Source organism: Frankliniella occidentalis, unplaced genomic scaffold, assembly GCF_000697945.3.
Source record: "Frankliniella occidentalis isolate FOCC.00 unplaced genomic scaffold, Focc_3.1 Scaffold104, whole genome shotgun sequence".
NCBI lineage: Eukaryota > Metazoa > Arthropoda > Insecta > Thysanoptera > Thripidae > Frankliniella > Frankliniella occidentalis.
In genome coordinates this window covers 337,688-358,384 of record NW_026267233.1, presented here as the reverse complement: position 1 = coordinate 358,384, position 20,697 = coordinate 337,688, and the positions used below count along the sequence as shown (strand labels likewise).

The 20,697-nt window shown below is 39.7% G+C and overlaps 5 protein-coding genes across 7 annotated transcripts in view; 2 read left to right on the top strand and 3 right to left on the bottom strand.

Annotated features, from left to right (window-relative positions):
* The window catches only part of LOC127749878 (neuronal acetylcholine receptor subunit alpha-10-like), a gene marked incomplete in the record, with an annotated part of 140,318 nt that extends 138,801 nt beyond the window's left edge, over positions 1-1,517 (bottom strand). Inside the window, 2 exon segments of the mRNA XM_052269833.1 lie at positions 852-1,162; positions 1,351-1,517.
* Positions 1,518-4,269: 2,752 nt separating this feature from the next.
* On the top strand, positions 4,270-6,696 carry LOC113206687 (26S proteasome regulatory subunit 6A-B). The gene is made up of 8 exons (XM_026422889.2): positions 4,270-4,457; positions 4,697-4,903; positions 4,978-5,082; positions 5,165-5,365; positions 5,597-5,699; positions 5,790-6,076; positions 6,182-6,409; positions 6,485-6,696. Exons 1-8 carry the CDS (start codon positions 4,410-4,412, stop codon positions 6,593-6,595), a joined length of 1,290 nt encoding a protein of 429 aa, XP_026278674.1. The 5' UTR covers positions 4,270-4,409; the 3' UTR covers positions 6,596-6,696.
* Positions 6,688-15,068, bottom strand: LOC113206686 (mediator of RNA polymerase II transcription subunit 14). 2 transcript variants are annotated; one of them, XM_026422887.2, is made up of 23 exons: positions 14,877-15,068; positions 14,245-14,402; positions 13,828-14,134; positions 13,576-13,701; positions 13,354-13,486; positions 13,179-13,270; positions 12,820-13,089; positions 12,276-12,727; positions 11,945-12,164; positions 11,539-11,784; positions 11,276-11,440; positions 11,034-11,189; positions 10,769-10,940; positions 10,485-10,657; positions 10,196-10,393; positions 9,872-10,108; positions 9,563-9,782; positions 9,028-9,428; positions 8,787-8,936; positions 8,571-8,705; positions 8,343-8,480; positions 7,974-8,246; positions 6,688-7,891 (listed from the first exon to the last, which is right to left on the bottom strand). In XM_026422887.2, the coding sequence occupies exons 2-23, from the start codon at positions 14,388-14,390 to the stop codon at positions 7,178-7,180; spliced, it is 5,124 nt and encodes a 1,707-aa protein (XP_026278672.1). In that variant the 5' UTR covers positions 14,391-14,402; positions 14,877-15,068; the 3' UTR covers positions 6,688-7,177. The 2 variants fall into 2 exon arrangements, with proteins under 2 accessions (XP_026278672.1, XP_026278673.1); XM_026422888.2 differs by having other exon boundaries at positions 14,245-14,398.
* Positions 15,069-15,338: 270 nt separating this feature from the next.
* LOC113206688 (nuclear transcription factor Y subunit beta) lies at positions 15,339-17,918 on the top strand. Of its 2 annotated transcripts, none has more exons than XM_026422890.2 (5): positions 15,339-15,499; positions 15,780-15,868; positions 15,953-16,116; positions 16,206-16,403; positions 16,480-17,918. In XM_026422890.2, exons 2-5 carry the CDS (start codon positions 15,784-15,786, stop codon positions 16,561-16,563), a joined length of 531 nt encoding a protein of 176 aa, XP_026278675.1. In that variant the 5' UTR covers positions 15,339-15,499; positions 15,780-15,783; the 3' UTR covers positions 16,564-17,918. The 2 variants fall into 2 exon arrangements, with proteins under 2 accessions (XP_026278675.1, XP_026278677.1); XM_026422892.2 differs by having other exon boundaries at positions 15,355-15,514.
* LOC113206679 (matrix metalloproteinase-2) lies at positions 17,697-20,560 on the bottom strand (the record flags this gene model as incomplete). Its single annotated transcript, XM_052269843.1, has 5 exons — positions 17,697-19,222; positions 19,304-19,564; positions 19,639-19,780; positions 20,062-20,288; positions 20,389-20,560. Coding segments are annotated over 5 exons (1,092 nt in total), but the record flags the coding sequence as incomplete, so codon positions are not given.
* Between the last annotated feature and the right edge of the window lie 137 nt (positions 20,561-20,697).

The following is a 20,697-nucleotide window of genomic DNA, read 5'->3' as shown; positions in this document are numbered from 1 at the left end:
AATTTTACAGACTATGGTAATTTTACCATAGAAAGTCTTGGCAAATGGTATACCCAGACTTTTCCTGTAAAATTTTCGATTTTTTTTTAACAGTGTAACAAGGGTCATGGGGAAGGGGGTCCCCCACTTCCAAAATAGGTGCATAAAACGAGTTGGCGAGTTGGGCATGAGTTGGGACCATCTATTTGAGAGTAGGAGCGATTTTGGCGTGAGTTTTTGCGAGTTTCTGCGAGTTGGGCGCGGGCAAGTGGTACCGTACAACGAGTTGGCTGGCTGGTATGGGACCCCTTCGAAGTGGGGAGGAAGGAGGATGGGTGGGTAGGAGCAGCCCAAAGGGCTAGGAGGAACCCAGGGTGAGCTCCACCGTTAAAAATTTGTTGTGATTTCACAAAGTTTCAATCACAAGCACAATCTACCTTGGAATTCCCAGAAGACTTTCCTCTCTAGTTTTGCGTTCTAAATAAAGCTCGTCAAAAGAGACGAGTTGGAGGGTGCCCATATTTTAACAAGCATAATTCGAATTTGACAGTTAAAATGTCATCGTCAACTTTTCATCACGTGGTAGGCTATCTGCGGAATATTTTGCACTATGTTCCACCACGGAGATTTAATTTCACGACGACTACTGCTACTGTTACTTCGTGTCGTGAAATCCTAGAGATTTCTACAACAGTGCCTCTTAGTGAAAAGACTTCGACGTCTCGGACCTTTGGGTGTAACAAGTCCATTTAGACTTAAGATTTTGACTCCTGTAGTCCAAAACCTCTACAAAAATTCGGAGGAACGGACCCTAGCCCTATCACGCTGATTTGTAAAACGTTTTAGTTCGACCTCAACTGTTGCACACTAACCTGCCTCTTACTGCGAATGGCGAAAAAAAGATCGTCCTCGTCCTGTTCTCGAGTATAACAATTACGGAACGGACTCACTATATTTCCACCCTGCTCACACAAATTCAGACAAATACTATGAACCATGTCTGTTTTTGGTGCGAAAAGATCGTCGCCAGCCCGAGATGAACGTCTCGTCGTGGCCCCAAGCGCTATCTCTTTAAGAGATTTTGGGACGAAGGAACGAACGAACGGACGGAACGAACGAACGGACGGACGGACGGAACGATTCAAGTATTTGCAAATGAAGGAGCGAATGAGCGTTAAAACATCTGTAATAGCGACAGAAGGACGATAGATGATGATCTACGGCACAGGAGATGAACTGCTGTTGTTTAATTGCGGTATTTGAGTCGTTGCACGTTGCTCTAACCTCATTCCTTCAATTTCTCATACCACTGCTGGTGGGCGGGAGAAATTGAAGGAATGAGGTTAGAGCAAAATGCAACGACTCAAATACCGCAATTAAACAACAGCAGTTCATCTCCTGTGCTGTAGATCATCATCTATCATCCTTCTGTCGCTATTACAGATGTTTTAACGCTCATTCGCTCCTTCATTTGCAAATACTTGAATCGTTCCGTCCGTCCGTCCGTTCGTTCGTTCCGTCCGTTCGTTCGTTCCTTCGTCCCAAAATCTCTTAAAGAGATAGCGCTCCAGACCCACACTCGAACCAACATGGGGCTGGCCCCAAACGTGGTGGTGGGGGGTAAAGTACATTCTCCTCTACGCTTATGAAAAATTAAACGAACGCGGAATGGTGGACCGTGGATCACAACATCACAACAACTCGTTTATTTGGATTATTTTCCCAGTTTTCCTGTTGGAGTTAGGACTTTGCTGTCTGAAATGTAACAACCTGCAAGCGACGTGATTATACGTTGGAATTAAAATTCAGAGTTGTGATAAACCATTTTTTAATTTAAAATAATTCCTACATGATGAAAACAAAGTGATAAAGTTAGCCGAGTTACTTTCCTCTTTAAAGAAAGTATCACAAGTCCTCTAGATGAATTAGCGAAATGTTCTAAATTAATATTATGCTCAACTACATAATATATTTTCTCCCAACAAAACAAACAGAGGGTAACATTTCAGGAAACCATGAACACGGGTACTGTTTTTTTTTTATTGACAACCGAAGATAATATTTTAGAGCCTGAAATCATTGTGAACTCAGTATGTGCAAAACGTAAATGAGAAATATTTGCAGGTAAACATAAAATGTGCCTTCAAAGTTTGTGTCGAAGCAGTGGGCGTCATTATTGAAAGTCATGTATGGTGGCATTGATAATAACTCCACAATGAAAATCTTATACTAGTCGTTGACCACTAGAATATTAATTTACTGTGCTCATAAATTCTACAATTTAACTTTACTAATACTTTGTAATCTAACTCAAGGGAACACTTTTGCATTCTAGTCTTTGAACGATACAGGGCTTGCTACTAAACTTGCTTTGCCTCGTTGCTTTTGCTCTGCCCAAGTGACGGAGACAGGTCAAAAATATAAAAATATATAAATTGGTGATAGATCATCAATTTGACGTCAAATGATTCTTTTAATTTTTATGACAATTTAGTCACTCTGACATTTTTTCCTGTAAGTTTTAAGTTGGCAGGTGTCATTTGGCTTACTGGCTCATCATAGTTCCATTTGTAATTGAAAAATAATGAAATTTTATGATGCCTGATTATATATTAGTTTTTGAAAAGATTGAGGTATCTCCTTGATCGAAGAGAAATGTTACAAACATAAACACAATCAATTTCGCAGGTAGTCTAGGACATAGTGGCTGTGTTTTTCTGGTTCAATCAGTTTTAGTCTAAACTATAAAGTCTTCCAAAATAAAAAAAAAAAATGAAAAAATAAACACTTTAAAAACTCAGAAAAATTGTAATTTCACATGATCCTTAATCGGCAAACCCAAGGAATTTGGAACTCTTGATTGTACTGATCCAGGGCACTTACATAATGGGGCACTATAATGGAAACTTACGCTTGTCTTGGTGTCTTTATCACGATAATTTCAGCGTATGGTATGCCATAAAACGAAATATTTACACTTTTTCAAGACCCTAGTAGGAATTCAGCCCAATAAATTGGTTATTCTGGGTTCAATGTACATGACTGCCATGCATGGCGCCTTAGGGGAAGAATGGGTAGGCAACCCGCACAGCAGCATACCATACTTTTAAAATGATATTTGCGGTAAAACTATTTGACCTACAAAGAATATTATAAAGTTGAAAGTGACAATAATTTGTTCCTTTATCGTTTCATAAAAGTTTCAGAACCGCATTCTTTGTCATATCTGAGTTTCATCGAAAAGTCACTTTCGGGCTTTCAAGTCGAGGGAAGGATGTGCTCTGGGCATAGGGGTGACGAGGTGGCCGAAAAGAAAACTGTTTTTGACAACCATTGGGTGCACATATGTGCAATTAAGTTTATTTGATAGGATTTTTGAATTGAAAAATGTTGTTGTTGAACTATTTTTGTGTCAGAACTATAGTTTGGGCGTAAATTGCCTGCAAACCCGAGAAAAGGGTGTCCTCGGGTGGGGGTTTTTATGAGTTTTCTTGGCCAATTTTGATGTTTTGGGGGTCAAATTTGGTGAATCATCATATTACAACAACCTCCACCGACGCCCATTAAAAAATCAATAATTTTTCAAAAATTGCAAAAAATTGCAAATTTGTTGGAAACTGTGGAAAGTTAAGGAAAATCAAATGTATGACATGATTGGTGAGCTGATTTCTCATGGTGATTAGTTCGAGACATTTTTAACGTTATGCCGTATTTTTCACGCAATTAACGAATATAGTTTTACGAATGACTGTGGCTTTGGTGCACTTGGCGGTTCTGCTGATGTGCTCAGGAATAACCCACATAGCTTCTAAAATTTAAAGAGGAAATTTACCTTAAAGTATTCTCCCAATTGCAGTCTTTTTACATTTATTAGAAACAAATTTTTAGTCGATTCCGCATTTGCGTTCATTAATAATGAGTGGTATAAAGAACGCTGGAATAGGTTATGTGCCCCATGGTCAGGGCAAGTGTTCCACCGGTCTCACCCTAAACATGGTTTGTGAAGAGCCTCATTTGAGAACAAGATGTTCCAATATTGCGATAACCGTAATTAATACTTTTCCGATGCGTATTAACATACTATCGTCAAATCTGTACCATAATTATTTCCTCTGTCTGCTGTGAAGAATTTGTTTGTTTTATTTCTCATACATGTGGCGGACTATACCCAATTTCGGTGGTGGGGGAAGTTGGGTCCAGACCGTAGAGGTTTCGAGTGTGGGTCTGGGGCCGCGACGAGGCGTTCGCCCGAGATGAAAATCCCATTGTGGACCGGTGACTTTCTCATTCAGTGCAGTGAACACAATACCAGTTTGTCATACATCACAAAACATAACACATAACCTAAAACTGTGCCTCTAGGTTGACTGACGGCAAAGACTGAAGAAAAAACATTTCTTAGTTGTTTATAGTTTCAAACCTTAAGCTTCATGGCTTCTGCTTCTTTGGAAGATAATAACATCTGGGAAGATGGAGAGGTATGTATAGAAGTCATATATTTCCTCTAGTTGTTTTCAAACTGTCACTTAAAGTTTGTGTACTTCTACCTGTAGAATGACATGACAGTTTCATCCTGCACAATACTCTACTGAATGTGTCACTTCACCAAATATTTTGTATTATTGTAGGGAAGATGGGATACCACAACCTGTGTCACTCTCCATCTCTCTCCTTGTTATTATGAATGATATTGTAGTTGCATGAACTATTGTTCCAGGATGCACTCGCAGAGGAGGTGCTTCGCATGTCCACTGATGAAATTGTTTCCAGAACTCGGTTAATGGATACTGAAGTAAAGATAATGAAGAGTGAAGTAATGAGAATTTCCCATGAGCTTCAGTCTCAAACCGATAAGATTCGTGAAAATGCTGAAAAGATTAAAGTTAACAAAACTTTGCCCTACCTTGTCTCAAATGTTATTGAAGTAAGCATTCACGGTTTGTTTTAATATGAAATATTTCTGGAATGGAATCAAATAAACTCTATTTCTGTTTGCAGCTGCTTGATATTGACCCAGAGGAGACTGAAGAGGAAGGGGCTGTTGTCGACCTTGATGCTCAGCGGAAAGGCAAATGTGCAGTTATTAAAACATCTACTCGACAGGTTCATATCAATTTTAGTAGAAAAATTTCTCTTAAACACCTCAAAGCTATGTTTTTAAAATACATATCTATTTGAATTTCAGACCTACTTCTTACCAGTTATTGGATTGGTGGATGAAGAGAAACTAAAACCAGGTGACCTGGTAGGAGTTAATAAGGACTCTTATTTAATTTTAGAAACTCTTCCTGCTGAGTACGATGCACGTGTGAAAGCAATGGAAGTTGATGAAAGGCCAACAGAACAATATTCAGACATAGGAGGACTTGACAAGCAAATCCAAGAGGTGTGTGTGAAAAAAAATATATTTAACTTACTGGATATTTGTAATTGTAAATAAGCTGGAGCATTCCTGTAGCACACTCAAATACTTACTTTAAAATTCTATTCCCAAAATCAAAAGTCTTTGTAACTTATTTGTTATTTTAAACTTATGTTTGTCAGCTCTATACTATTACCTCTAGGATATTATGTACTAATACTTTTTTGTTCTCTTCTTAAATCTATCTTGATATAGTTAATTGAAGCATGTGTCCTTCCAATGACACACAAGGAGAAATTTGTGAATCTGGGAATTCATCCACCCAAAGGAGTTCTTCTCTATGGTCCACCGGGCACAGGTACCCAACCAGCACAGTGGTGTCAAAAAAGTATGTCTCGTTTTTTTAGTGCCATTCATGTGAAATATTTCTTTTGCTTTTCTTTTTAAGGTAAAACACTGCTAGCCCGGGCATGTGCTGCTCAAACCAAGTCCACCTTTTTGAAGCTAGCGGGCCCACAGTTGGTGCAAATGTTCATTGGTGATGGAGCTAAGCTTGTGAGGGATGCCTTTGCACTTGCCAAAGAGAAGGCTCCAGCTATTGTGTTCATTGATGAGCTAGATGCTATTGGAACTAAGCGTTTTGATTCGGAAAAGGCTGGAGATCGAGAAGTTCAAAGAACTATGCTCGAACTTCTGAATCAGTTGGATGGATTTAGTTCAACTACTGACATAAAGGTTTGTATATTGTGTATAAAAAGGCTCCTGTTGCTTTAGTTTATTTTCAAGTGGTTCAAATGTTACTTTTACACTAGACATACTTACCAATTATTTTCCTACAAGGTGATAGCAGCCACAAATCGAGTTGATATTCTAGATCCTGCTCTGCTGCGATCAGGGCGCTTGGATCGCAAGATTGAGTTTCCTCATCCAAATGAAGAAGCGCGGGCCCGTATCATGCAGATTCACTCCAGGAAGATGAATGTATCTCCTGATGTGAACTTTGAAGAACTTTCAAGGACCACTGATGATTTCAATGGAGCCCAGTGTAAAGCTGTCTGTGTTGAAGCTGTAAGTTGTTCACACTTCAATCTTATTCTGCTTTAATTCAAGTTGAAGTATTACATTAGTCTCTTTTGTGGACAGGGTATGATTGCTCTACGTCGCAGTGCCAATACTGTAAATCATGAAGATTTCATGGATGCCATCATGGAGGTGCAAGCAAAGAAGAAGGCAAACTTGAATTATTATGCATAAACTTTGTAAATAAATTTTATACTCTATGCAATATGTAAAATATAGTTTATAAATCATTAAGAAAAAAAGGACTTCAAAATAAGAAATCAAAGTTCCTGTCATGACAGTTATTTATTATCTATACCAGTATTTACAAATACCCAGTTTCTTTTTTAAAAATATTCAAAAACAAAAAATAAATATATATAGAAATACATACAATTGGAATTCTAACTTTAGTCTAACCAACAAAAAAAATCTGAAGTTATTAGGGTGAGTACTATATGCTCCACACAAAGTGATTAAGTCTGTAAAGTACCTTAAATATTAACTGATTTTACTCTAAAACAAAGCAAACGTATAAATCAGCACATGAAACTTTGGACTTTGTCAGATTCATAAATTACAGCCAACACACTTTTGTACTTTAGATCAAAATGAAAAGAGAAAATGAAGAGAGTTACAGCCTCTGTCTCAGACAACCAAAGCAACTATCAAAGCATCATTTTTCTAATGTCAACAAACTTAATTAATACCTGGATGGAATCATGTAGCACACACATTTGTCTTTTAGTCCACCAATTCAAATCTCATGCCCTCAGCTCAGGGACCCATCATAGGGTGCTGTCCCATATTACCCATAGGCCCACCAGGATACTGTCCACCCGGCCCCATTGAACCCCCTGGGCCCATTGGACCTCCCATTGGTCCACCCGGTCCCATAGGTCCGCTGATTGGATTTCCCATAGAACCACCCATGGGTCCTCCCATGTGTGCCCCCATTCCTCCCATTCCAGGTCCCATTTGAGGGCCCATTCCAGGTCCCATCCCCGGCCCAGGCCCCATACCGGGTCCCATTCCCGGTACCATGGCAGGTCCCATCCCAGGTCCAGGACTTATTCCTTGAGCCATGCCTGGACCCATCCCAGTCATTCCAGGGCCCATGCCTGGGCCAGGACTCATTCCCGGTCCTGGTCCCATTCCAGGTCCGGGTCCCATTCCTAGACCCATGGGAGAGGGCATTCCCGGTCCCATAGCAGGCCCTGCTCCAACACCTGGTCCCAATCCAGGACCCATGCCTGGTCCTATTCCTGGTCCCATTCCTTGTGGCATGCCGGGAGCCATTCCTGGCCCAGGTCCCATACCTTGTGGCATACCTGGACCCATTCCTGGTCCTGGACCCATTCCTGGTGCCATACCAGGAGCCATACCACCCATACCTGGCCCAACTCCTGGGCCAGAGCCAGGGCCAGAGCCCATTGGAGGATGCATCATGCCAACTGGATTCTGCATCTGATTGGGACCACCTGGCCCAACCTGAAAAATATATTAAAGGTAAAAATAGGAAACCAAGCTGCAGACTCAAGTGACAGAGCTCAGGAGCAATTGTGTGACTTACCTGAGGGATGTCACTAGGAAGAGTTAGGTTTGTAAGAAGATCCCTTACTGCTAATAAGAGAGTGCATGGGGCATCATGAGCCATTGGGTTAGTGGCAGAATATTCAGCAAAACGTTTTAACTGCAGGTTAGCAGCAGACACAGCAAGTGCAGGTCCAGGTTCCCTCTTCTCTGCTACTTGAGTGTTACGGACAGCAATGTCATACACAAGAGGGAGAACCAGAGTCATTCCTTCCCCCATGTTAGGTGGTAGGTTAATTCTAGTAAGTTGTACCTGGAAAAAAAAAGTTATTTCAAGAAAACTGTTAATTTAAAAACACTTAAATTCAAAACAAAATATATAGAGAGAAGAAAGAAGAAAAAAACTTACAAAGAAGAGGATTTTGCTGCGACTAATGAGCACCCCTGCTTGTCCTGTAGGAACAATGGGTGAAGCTGATGAAGGGGGAACACGAAGACAAAGTTGAATGCTCCATTTAAAGTTGTTTTGCTGAGCTAAACTAGGCATCTAAAAGTAAAATTTTATGATAAAATAAAAATTAAAACCTGGCAAAACAAATGATGTTGATTTAGGTAAAAGAAATTTATAAATGTTTACCAAATCCAACTTCATAAGTTGTATGAAGTCCTTGAGAACAAAGTAAGGAGTGTTCAACATTCGAGCTAGGCCTAACAGAGAGTTAGGTTTGAATGGAGGGCACGCTATCCTCATTTCACAGAACTTTTCAATTATCTGGAGGAAAACAATGACAACCCAGTTGAAGTACGAGATGAAGTATATAATGAATATTCACTGACAGAGAATTTAGACTACCTCAATTTCTTTCATGGACCACTGCTCCTTGTTTTCAAGAGATGCAACCTTCATGTGCAGAGTCTGTCGATGGTTGGGGTTCAGCATAAGACGGCACTGAAGGGTTTCGGTTTTGAAATGCTCATACTCAGATGATTTTAAATCAGTCAGCTGAGAGAAAAACAAAGAGAAAGGGGCAGAGGAATGAAAATTATTAGTTTGTCCCACATTTAGACTAAGGGAGAGAAAAGTTAAACTTTACCGTTTCTTCGGATTGTACGAAGCGGTGCATCTGTCTAAGCATAAAGATGCAACCCAAGAATCTCTCCAACGGACATAAGTCTGGTGTGCCAGGGGGTACCTGCGGAGGCTGTGAGTTAGGCCCCGCGGGAGGCGTAGGACATGGCCGACACAGTACGTCAAAGGCCTTAACAGTTAAGACGGTAGGCACTGTGGCTCCCCAGAAGCGCTGTGGTAAGACTCGGGACTGCCACATGTCGACATGCTGACTGTGTTTGTGGTCAGGGGAGTGCTGAGAGTGCGGCCCGGGCCCAGAGCGTGCTGGGGACGGTCTGGGAATTGGCATACCGGGTGAGTTGGGCCAGTTAGATGCTGCGGGGGACGCCATATTTTGTGACGGGTACGGACTGCCATCCATGTGACCTAGAGAGTAGAATAAGAAAACAACTTTAAATGTTGAAGATGCCGACAGAAATTTATGAACTGGCAATATAAAACTAGATGGTAATGTTAGTGTAGTAAAGCAAAAAAATGAGGGACGAAATGAAATAAATTACCTCCACCCATGAATGATCCTGCAGGTGAGTGTCCAATCATGGACGGTTGAGGTGATGGGCTGGGCATTGCCAATGGACTTGGCATCGGATGGGGATTGGGCGAGCTACCAGACATAAGTCCAACTCCTGGCGAGGCTGACTGGTTGACCCCAGCAATTGATGGAGGAGATGCAAGGCTGAAGTTGGCTGCAGGTGAGGACCCGAAACTAGGGTGATTGCCCTGTGCAAAAGTGAAGGTAACAGGTGCCATGAATGTGTGTGTACAAAATATTGGTACATTTCAAACAGAAAAAAAAATTATAATCATACCTGCATGTTTGAAGTCAGTGGGCTTGCAGGGGTGTGAGGATTACCAACAGATGGAGGAGTGAGAGGGGGATGGAAACGAAGTCCATCTTTCTGACTAGCAGGTGACTGTGGACCACGGCCTGACAAAATGTTTCCAGTCTCCTGTTCTAATAACACAGGAGAGGGAGGATTTTCATCTTCAGATTGTGAACGTCTTCTGGCAACATCAGTTTCAGTAACGTACTTTGCCAGGAAAGGCTAGAAACAATAATATAAAATTTTAGTTTTTAAGTATCATGCTAAGCCAAATTATTATTTTATGGCCAAGTTCAACTTATAACTCACCCTTAAATGACGCGTGGGCATTAGATCACCAGGAACGACAGTAGAACTACTAAAAATAGAATGAGCACCATCCCTAATGCTAACATATCCGTTACCCTTGATTCTTAATTCCAAGCAATACGTTGAATTGTACACAAGATGTAGTAAAGTGGGAGTCTGAGCAACAATTGTCCATGTCTGAACAGGTACCATTGGTCTCTGCAAGAACAAAAGATATTTGACATTTCTAGAACAACGTAGATACTACAACTACTTTTTTAAAGTTTGAATATTTTGGATTATCACTAACATTACTATTGATTCCTAGTTGTAGAGTTGATGACAGGTGTAAGATCGATGAAAGAGGCTCATATGTCTCATGAAGAAGCTGGACCAATAAAACTGCACTTTTGTGCTGATTTAAGTACATTATTAACTGCTTACGAGTGAGTGAATGGGCTACAACAGCTCGTCCCAAGGCTCCTAAAATTAGAATCATACAGAATAAAGAAAAAAAGATTAAAGAGTAAAAAAAAAACACAAAAAAAACAAAAAAAAAAACAGATACAAGTATACAAATGAGAGAGTACCCACCAAAATACAGGCACAATACTTTGTTTTCTTTACGCCACTGAATTGTAACAGTTGCTCCTTTGTCTGGTCCATAACCAAGTACAAGCTTTAAATAATTATAACTCTTAACTAAGCAAATTGATGGTAAGTTGATTTTATCTATTTTATAGCTTTTAGACAATTCTTCTGCCAGCTGTAAAAAATAATTGTAAGGAAGATTGATAAACTAATAGTTTGAGGTCAGCCGATTACTTTCAAATGAAATGAAACAATAAGGTTTTCGTACTGTGAAAATGTGATAAATATGTTCCCAATCAGCAAGCAATGCATCAACAGTCTTAGAGGATTTGTCAACAGACAGCATTTCATAGTGAAGATACACTGGCCGTCTGTTGCCTTGTTCCCTTGGATGCAGAGACTGAAGTGGAGATCCAGCAAACACCTAGGACAGGAAACAATCACCATACTAATAGAGCTTCAATTAAACCAATGGATTTAATTCACTAAATAAAAGAAGTGAGCACTCACAAATTCAATAACCCAGCCTCGACCTGGATTTCTAGTACATGCTCGGATGGTAACTGACAGAAGGCGGCGTAACAAGGCTAAATATTCCGGATTGTTAGAAGCAACACCTTCAGGTGCCGGAAGGGTAACAAGTTGGAGCATTAATCCTGTTGCACCAGATTCAACCTGTACAAAGTATTCAAAAATAAATAAATAATTTGAATGTGTTGAAAAACAAAAGAAAGATACCTAAAACATTTCCCGGTGATGAAATAACTACCTACCTGGATCCCTTGATGAGGAATCTCCCTCTTTGTAAACTCTTGGGCTATACCAAGAAAAGGTATTCGTTCATCACACATGGCAACAACGTGGGCCAATTCTGGTATGAAGTAGGCAGGGTGTTTAGATCTCTGACGTGAGTCGTGGAAACCAACAAGTTTCCGTTTTCCAGCAGATTCAGGGTCCTCCACATTTGTCCAAGGACCATGAGTAGCGACAAAAGTGTCAAATTCAACAAGAGATAAAACCTGCAAAATTATAAAAAATAAAGAAAAATTTGTAGGAAATGGCAATGAGCTCTAAGAATTGGCATAAACAGTATCAGATTGATCACCACTGATTAAGTACTAGATAGAAAGTTTGATAATAATGGTTGCATGTATCACAATAACAATGAACTGACTGTACCTTTAAATATGGTTTGGGCGGTTCTGTTTCTGAAGCATTTTCTTCAGATGAAGACGCAGTTTGAGCTTGATCGTCATCATTTATGGATGCAGCTCTAACTGATGCTAAGTAGAAAGCGCAATCCACATTTAAAACAGATTCTTTTCTCTCATGTAGATCAACAATAAGAATGGAGCCTGCATGGTGGTGCAGTTGAACTAGCATGTGATGCCTTCCCAGTCTAACAAAAATAAAATATTAATCTTTTTAGATTGAATTTTTTACAAATAAAACCATACAGGAAGTTATCTTTGAAAACTTAATGTAGCAAATGAAAAAAAAATGTATTTACCTGGATGCAATTGAATTATCGTGAGGCATCATGAGAGGCAAACGATCTTTGACAGATACAGGCAGGTGCATAAGAGTTTTTTCACACCGTCTTTGTACAACCCAAAAACGGAGCTCTGAGAGTAATGTTGGCAATTTTGATCGATCACCATTTAGAGCATTGCTTAAGTCTTGCATCAGAGGGGCTTCATACTGAGGGACACAGCACTGAAGGATTCCTGAGTAGGTTTCCACTGTCACGAGCATTTGTTCAGCACGTTGACAAGGTTGCAAAAGTGGAACACTAAGAACAGCTGGTACACCGCCTAAGGAGCATTCTACTCCTGGTAACATAGCTTGGATTTCTGTTTTCAAATCTGTCAACCTTGATTTGGAGCGAACGTAAATTGTGTGTACTAAAAGTCTCTCAACTGACAGCACAGCAGAATGTATGGCTTTTTCAGCAATTTCAACCTAAATGCGCAAGTTAAGAGGCAATTTGTAAGCAAGCTATTAAAAGCAAACAATCAAATACAAAATTTAAATGAAACCACTACAAAATATACCTCGTTGTGTCCTAGAGTTGGTGAATGCACAACAGCAAGTGGTCTTGCACTGTCATGATGATCAACTTGAACAGTCAATTTATAACCCAGCTCAGAGCGAGGTTCTTTTTGAGAAAGTTCACGCCAGTATAAGATAGTAAGATGTTGCCCAGGAACATAACTATCAACATGAACATAATTTTCAAGGCGGTCTCTTTTAAGTCTTAATGCCTGTGAGTAGAGAACTTCCAACTGCAAGGCTTGAGCAAAAAAGTGGAGACAACTATAAACCTGTAAAAGCACAAGAAATAGCAACCTTAAGGCACACAGCATTGAACAGAGCGAACTACAATATACTTGAAAAAGGAATGAAACTTCACCTCATCTAGAGGATTGGGATGATCAGCAAGGCGGGCCTGAAGAACTTTGTGAACATACTGCACCTGCAGGGGATGCACTAATGCCTTGCCCTCTTCAAGACAAAGAGAGACACATTGTAGGTTTGAAATATTAAATGTGGTATTCCTAATGATTTGTTGAGTTGTAGTCACTCACCTCCAATATCTTTATCCTCTACAAGAATTTCAACATCAAGAAGGCGCCATGGAATGTTAGGGCCATCTCCCATCACAGTTAAAGAAACTTCAAACTCATGCTTCACATGAAAAGTAACTCTACCAGTATCAATCTACAAAAACAAAAATTGAAAAATTTAGGAAGTTGAAGAAAGAGATAAAACATAATGTTGCAAGAATGTTCACTATACTGTTCACAAACCTTTAAATTTCGCATTTGAGGAAGGAGATTTCCTGTTACAAGTCTGTGCTGAATGACCTGGTTTAATCTCTGGAGAGTACTTTTCTTTTCACTGGGAGTTATAGGATCTGGTGGAACAATTTTTTCCTGAGGAAATTTTAAAGAGGAAAATGTATAAATGTTAGAGACACGACAGTTGAGATTTAAGAAAATCATGGTGTGGCACAGATCAATTCTCTTTTAAAACTCCAGAAACAAAATAGTGGAACTTACTCTAATACAAACAGGAAGACGACTGTAAGTGCCTGTAGTTAAAACCTCAACTGCTGCAGGTATGTGAAAATTCGGCAAACGGGCATGAACAAGAGTTTCTCTGGCCATTCTAGCCAGCATGTCAGCTGTATCTACAAACAACATTGATTGTTTGTCCAGAAATGCCATTATATGAGCAGACTTGTCAACTTTAGAAGCAGAGTTAGCCCATTTCACGAGGGCTAACAATCTAACAAATAACTGGCGAGTTCTTGATGAAAAATTGTAAATTTCAATTTTCCTCTCCATATCTGTTTTCCTAGGAAGCCTAAAAACATCAAATTTGAAGAGTTGAAAATTATGAAACATTCACTTAGTTAAAAGTATGGTAAAAAACAATCTAGGATTTGAAAGAAATCAAAATTGTATTTGACTTACAACTCTGCTAACACTGTCAGTTCATGATACGTCCTCTGAACAATAAAATCAATTAAAACAGCAAGGCTTATAGACCCCCCACGTTGTCCTTCAGCTGCCATGGGCATCATGGGCATCTGCTGCCCTTCCAGTGGTACAGGAGCCATTTCCAAAGCTATCTGAAAAAGTAACAAACAAAAATGAGAAGGAAACAAGAAAAGCGAATGGACAACAACGTACAGCACGAGCACGGTGTTGTGCCCTACTTCAGCCTGATGCACATAAATAAAGTCTATGGCCAATCCCACAAAACAATAAGTAAATTAGGTACACAAATTTGATTTCTCTTTCAAAATAAGCCCCTGGCAAAGTAATTCTCATGAAAAACAATACATTGGCAGAGAAATTGGATGCATCTGATTCCTGAAGCTGTCAGAGAACCTTTCTACATGAATGACAATTCACAACTTTAAGTACGTCTGCTGACATGTCATAGTATGCAGTGAAGCGAAAAATGGACGATAAGATTTCTGGGCAGGACCTTGGGGGGTTAAACTAGCATCTTGCAGCTGTGTTAGTGAAACAAAGCGTAGAAACATAATCCACTGATGTTTACATGTCTAACCTCAAACTCAGGAAGTGACAATACTTACGTAAATCAACTGAAGATAAGAAAACTTTTAAAAAGAAAACGGGCAGGCAAAAGCCAGCTTCTTTGGGCTTGAAACCTTACATGTCAACAGTATCGTTTATTCCTTGGTAATTCACTTTCTTACAACACTGTTGGCCTAAGACAACAATCACAAAACATAGCCGCCATTGCAAGTTCGACTGCGCTCTACCGGCGCGGCGCGGCGGTGAAGCACAGCCAGTACTCATTTTGTTTTGGGGGCGGGATCATTGAAATTGAAACGCCAAAATGACATTCTTCTCAATATTGCTTCATAGTATAATGTATATTGTTGGATAATGCCCTAAAAAGAAAGTGTTTGTTTTTTTTTCAATTATAATGAAAACAAAGCGGAAATAGATACTATCCCATCAAATGAAACTTTAAAGGGTACGCCACGAAGGGAGGAAAAAATAGTTATTTGCAGAGTTGTAGGTTGAGCATATAACCTTATTCGCACACTGGTGGGACTGTGGATAACAACAACCCTCCTGCCTGCTGTAAACAAACTGCGTCTAGGTGTCTTTCAATGTCAAACTTTCAAGCAATTTGACGATTTCTTCTCTTTCAAGATTGTTTTCAACCTTTTGAAATTCTCTCTTTGTTGTACGTATACTAGGAGTAAGTTAGGATTGTTTTCTAGTTTACTTTCTCATACTTAATCGAAGTGATCTGGCTACAGCAAGGTTATGTTTTGGATTTTGGCGCACAAATTTAACTTAATTTACTATTTTGCCTGCCTCTTCCTTGTGATACTGAGTTGTTTCCGCCTTGCCCTGCAGATTAATGTTTAGCCCATTTATAATAGCTCCCTCATTGCAACTGACGTCCACCATCCGTGACTTGACTGTGGCATCTTTCATAACACACACTATTGTTTGTACAGGAAAATGGAAAACAGTGAAAGTGGAGATGATTTGGGAGCAGGCTTCTTGACAGGAGACTCACATTATTTAGTTCAAGACGATTTAGAAGGTATGACCTTTTACAGTATTTTGGTTCAAACTTAAATTGCTTATTATCAACACACCAATACTAAATGTTCTTCTCTCTATACAGATGATGATCCTGATGCTGTTTTGACTGCAGAAAATACAGATGATTCAAACCACGATGATGGAGAAAAAAGTGGGTTACCGCTACGAGAACAAGACCGTTTTTTACCTATTGCAAATGTTGCAAAAATTATGAAGAAAGCCATACCAGAGTCAGGAAAAGTAAAGGTACCAATCAGTTAAATACACTATCTTTTTTAAAAAATGACTTTAACTCCACATCATTATTAGAGAATGTTGATTTATTTATTTTTTAGATTGCAAAAGATGCTAGAGAATGTGTCCAGGAGTGTGTATCAGAATTTATAAGCTTCATAACTTCTGAAGCAAGTGACCGATGTCACATGGAGAAACGCAAAACTATCAATGGAGAGGATATTTTAATTGCTATGACCAATTTAGGATTTGATAACTATGTAGAACCTTTGAAATTATACTTACAGAAATACAGAGAGGTATAAGTTAATTCATTATTATCTTTACTGTGGTAGCCCTTGAACTATCTCAAATTAATTAGAATATCTTTTCCAGACTACCAAAGGTGATAAAAACCTTAATCCTGGCGAATATGAAGACGAATCATTTAGTAAGTTTCTTGGTGCAAATTTTGAATGAGCTCTGGGGTGGTTCTGAGACATGGAAATTGTTGTGATGTCTATGTTGCCGTTCCATTTATTTGCTGTACTTGTTCACAAACGGTGACTACTGAAAACGATCAACCTCTCAACCTTCCCTTCACCATTTGTAGTCCCATACTTTTCTATGTTCATTTTTTCCCCCCCTGTACAAATATGCACAGTCGATTCCCGTTAGTGCGAGTGCACTGGGACCACGGGCCGAAAACGTTATAATGGGGAAATCGTTGTATCCGATAGCATTAATAAGCAAACTAATGACATGGGACGGCGGAAAAAATCATTTTAATGTGAAATTGTTGTAACTGGGGGTTGTACTAAGGAGTATTGACTGTTCCTATTTAAATGCTAGTAAATATTTTCAAGACATTGAATTTTCTCGGTAAATCACATTTCTCATGCTTCAATAGCATTTATCATGTTGTGATATTTCAAATTCATTGCAAATCTACTACTGTACTTAATGTGAAAGATTTGAATTCTTTATTTTTATTTATGTTTGTCCCATGCGCTACATTAGTGAATTTGAGATTGTTCTTCGTCTTTCACTCTAGAATGAGTTGATTTTCCGGTGCTGTATTTCATCGAAGCAGCATGAGTCAAGTTCCCTCTGTTTAAAAAAAAAATGTATGTATATATAATTATTTTTTTTTCAATAAGACTGTTAAAATTTACAAAACGTTGGGCCTTTACCTTCTTCAGATTGGGCAAGCGGCCAGCATGCGGCAAGTTTACACTTTACGTTTTTCATGTATAAATGTGACAGTGTTATAGGAGCACTCTGTTTACATTTGCGGGGAACTTTGTTTAATCTTAGGCGTTGAACTGAAATACTAAATGTACCATAAGTACTGGTGTTGTGGAGTTATGATTTATTTATTTTTAACGTTGTGAGCAATTTAAAATACTGTAGACCCTTAAATTCCTATATTTTTCATAATTTATTTTTAGGAATTAAGAGAAATTTAAGACCATTACGGTCTCCCGTACCATACTTCAATAAGGTGCTGGATGTACTTAACACTCTAACTTGATTTAGTGTGTTTATAAAAGGATTGGGATGTTTTTCTTCATTGCAGAATAATTCATTTTGTGTTCTAAAGTTATTACCTCTTTGGAATGAAGCAACTTTATTATGTCAAAAAGTCAATAGTCCTGTACGGGACTGAAGTGGTCTACTGCTCTCACAATTTCTAAGTGAAAGGCACAGGAAGGTTGAGTAGTACACAAATACTTACGGTTCTATATCACAATTATAAAACCAAATATCAAAAATTTTAATAAATAAATGTACAAATTATATTTAAATGCATATTAAAAAAAAAAGAAAAGTCACCCTATGTTCATCTTTTCTTTTTGCCCAGTGCATATATCTATAATCACAGACCATAAGAGCCAACCTCTGAACAGTAAAATGGCAGCTTTGAAAGTTGTATGCTGGCACATTAAAAAATCCCAGAACAGTTTCCATACCCTATATCACGACGTCACAGAACAGAAATTTCACTACAATCTTGTGCAAATCAGAAGTATGGGAAATTGTAACAAATTAAATTACTTTTCCATTCCGGAACATTCATTGCCCGCCTTGGTCTCCAGCTTAATGATCAAAATCCTAATCCAAGAATTTTTGTTTACTCTACAGCCAACAAATGTAGGGGTGTGTACCAATACGTAACAATGCAATACAGTAATAATCATTGTGTAATACACATGTTTTGCATAGACTTGAATATCTCTTATCTTGAACTGGTAAAAATGGGCTAATTCATACAAAATTGATCAAAACATACATTATCTATCTCACTTTGGAACATGTAATCTTATATAAGTAAAGATCAAAAAATATATTTATGACTAGAACCATCCATGTCATGGCATGACCACTTTGTGTAATAAACCTCATCATGAAAATACAGAATGTTGAAGTCTCTTTGAAACCATGAGAAACAATATCTAAAGAGAGCTTCAAAAAATGATTATGTCAAAGGGCAAAACATGAGCACATGGTTGCTTAAGACAGTTTTTAACACATGGGTTGTGAAAGTGCTCCTACATCAATACTGTAGGTACTCATTTCAATTGAAAAATTACATGTAGAAGTAATTTTACTTATAACACATATAAGCTTATTTTTCATTCACAGTACCATTTTCATGTACAAGTTATATTCTTGTTTTAATATCTAGATTTACTTTGATTTATTGTTTTAACAGTTGAAACCGTCAACTAGCTAGCTATAGTCGGGCACATGAAAAATACTTATCTACACATCTTATACACTTTCAGATTGATAGATTTAAAAACTGCAAAAAAATATCCGTTCAAAGATTTGATATTGTTGTTGTTCTAAAATGCAAAATAAAATGAAACTAACAGAGACAACCAGAATACAACAATATTGATTGCTTGACATGCTGCGGAATCTCCATCATCATCATTTACAGCTATGTCATAGAAGCAATCCTTTGAGTCTCTTAAAATATCCAAATAGTTCTCTTCCCAGTCAGACCATTTTCCCTCCGGTTCCTTACAACCCATCCAGGAGGCTGCTATGTTTTTAGGCATGCACTGTTCGACTCTCATATGGCGATCATCAAATTTCCAGTACCCCTTATTCTTGAAGAAGTAGGTTACACCTGCACAATAAATTCATGTTAAGTCATTCTGTAAATACTTTTGAGCGTAGAAATTTCTTTTGGAAGTTGTTGAAAGCTTACCATGTTTCTGGAGAACTGCATCAACATTATAACCCACACCACGCCACATTGACATGTCCCGCGGGTAATCCAATTCTACTTTTCCCACTTCTTCATCCAGGCGCCAAAACAGTGTTCCAGAGAAGAGATATGTTCTACTGTTGTGACCCCAAACCATGGCTCCGTCAATGTGAGTGAGAGTGGGTGGCAAACCAAGCTCGGTCAATGGTTTTGGATAGCCAGAAATCAAATTGGTGCCGTTATATACGTAATATTTTTTGCCTGTAAATGTGCAGCACTGTTAGCAGTAGGCCTACAATGAGTAACAACTCCTTCTTAGATGAAGACTTACTCACCGACGAAAAACACAATGTTATTGTCATGAATTCTTTCGTAGACAGCATCAATATGAGTGTAGTTTTTATCAAAACCATACCAAAATCTTTCAGTCAGATGTGGACCTTCAGGAATGTTTTGTTCTTGTATGCGCCAAAAGTACTGCAAATAGACATGACAAATTTAAGTATTCCTGTCAGAAAGCTTAGTTTTTTTCTTTTCTTTGATTGTACGGGATGGTAGTGGCACTTTAATAAGGACTGCTGAAACTCTTGACTTGGATTTTTCTAGTTGGAGTTGAAGGGGGCAATGTTAGTCTCCGGCCAGCCGGGAGGTAGGCAAGCCCGCAGCACAGCCGTGTGGTGCTGCCCAAGGCGCTGCCTACCCGCCAGGCTGCCGCCGACCCACAGGCAGTACCGGGGACAGGCCAGATGAGAACCCACCTTCCCTTTGAAGAAGTACGTTTCCCTCCTGATGACGGCCGCCGCATCGAAGTCCGTGTTGCACTTGGCCGGCTGGGCGGGGTCGTGCGGCCTCAGGGGCGGCAGAGCAGGGGGTGGGACGACGGGCGGGGCGATGGCAGGGCGCTGCGGCGGCCGGGGCGACGGCGAGTAGTCCGGGTACTTGGGGTACTTGGGGAGCTTCGCCCACAGCCTGCCGTCACGCGGACCTGATGGCAGAAGGACAGCGGCCGTAGGGCGTTTAGTGAGGGGACCTGACTGTGAGCCACCCGCTGTCAGGGCTCTTTCGGTAGGGAGGGCGACGCTCACCGTAGATCTGCTGGATGCCGAAGGTGTCGTCCTCGTGGAGCTCGAAGTGCTCCGCGTCCAGCCCGTCGCGGTACCACGCATTCATGACCGCGCCCTCCACGGAGGAGTGCTGCAGCCCCAGCGAGTGTCCCAACTCGTGCGCCAGCACCGCGAACAAGTAGAACCCTGTCGGACAGAGTGGGGGTTAGAGACCCTGTCGCCATGTGGCGGACACCGCGGAGCGACCTTTTCGTGTGCCCGCGTTGTTATTAATGGAGTGATTAGTGAGGCAGCAACAGGTCATGGGATCTGAAACACTTTCATCAGTAG

Bases quoted from the DNA above. Each gene is read 5' to 3' on its own strand.
- LOC113206686 (XM_026422887.2), bottom strand. From the start codon at position 14,390: ATGGCTCCTGTACCACTGGAAGGGCAGCAGATGCCCATGATGCCCATG. The intron at 11,190-11,275 runs GTGAGTGCTCAC...TTCCTGTCCTAG, and splicing joins GAGGCTGGGTTATTGAATTT to GTGTTTGCTGGATCTCCACT. The intron at 8,247-8,342 runs GTAAGTTTTTTT...TTTTTTTTCCAG, and splicing joins GCAGCAAAATCCTCTTCTTT to GTACAACTTACTAGAATTAA.
- LOC113206688 (XM_026422890.2), top strand. From the start codon at position 15,784: ATGGAAAACAGTGAAAGTGGAGATGATTTGGGAGCAGGCTTCTTGACA. The intron at 15,869-15,952 runs GTATGACCTTTT...CTCTCTATACAG, and splicing joins AGTTCAAGACGATTTAGAAG to ATGATGATCCTGATGCTGTT. The intron at 16,404-16,479 runs GTATAAGTTAAT...TATCTTTTCCAG, and splicing joins ACTTACAGAAATACAGAGAG to ACTACCAAAGGTGATAAAAA.
- LOC113206687 (XM_026422889.2), top strand. From the start codon at position 4,410: ATGGCTTCTGCTTCTTTGGAAGATAATAACATCTGGGAAGATGGAGAG. The intron at 6,077-6,181 runs GTTTGTATATTG...TTTTCCTACAAG, and splicing joins GTTCAACTACTGACATAAAG to GTGATAGCAGCCACAAATCG. The intron at 6,410-6,484 runs GTAAGTTGTTCA...TTTTGTGGACAG, and splicing joins AAGCTGTCTGTGTTGAAGCT to GGTATGATTGCTCTACGTCG.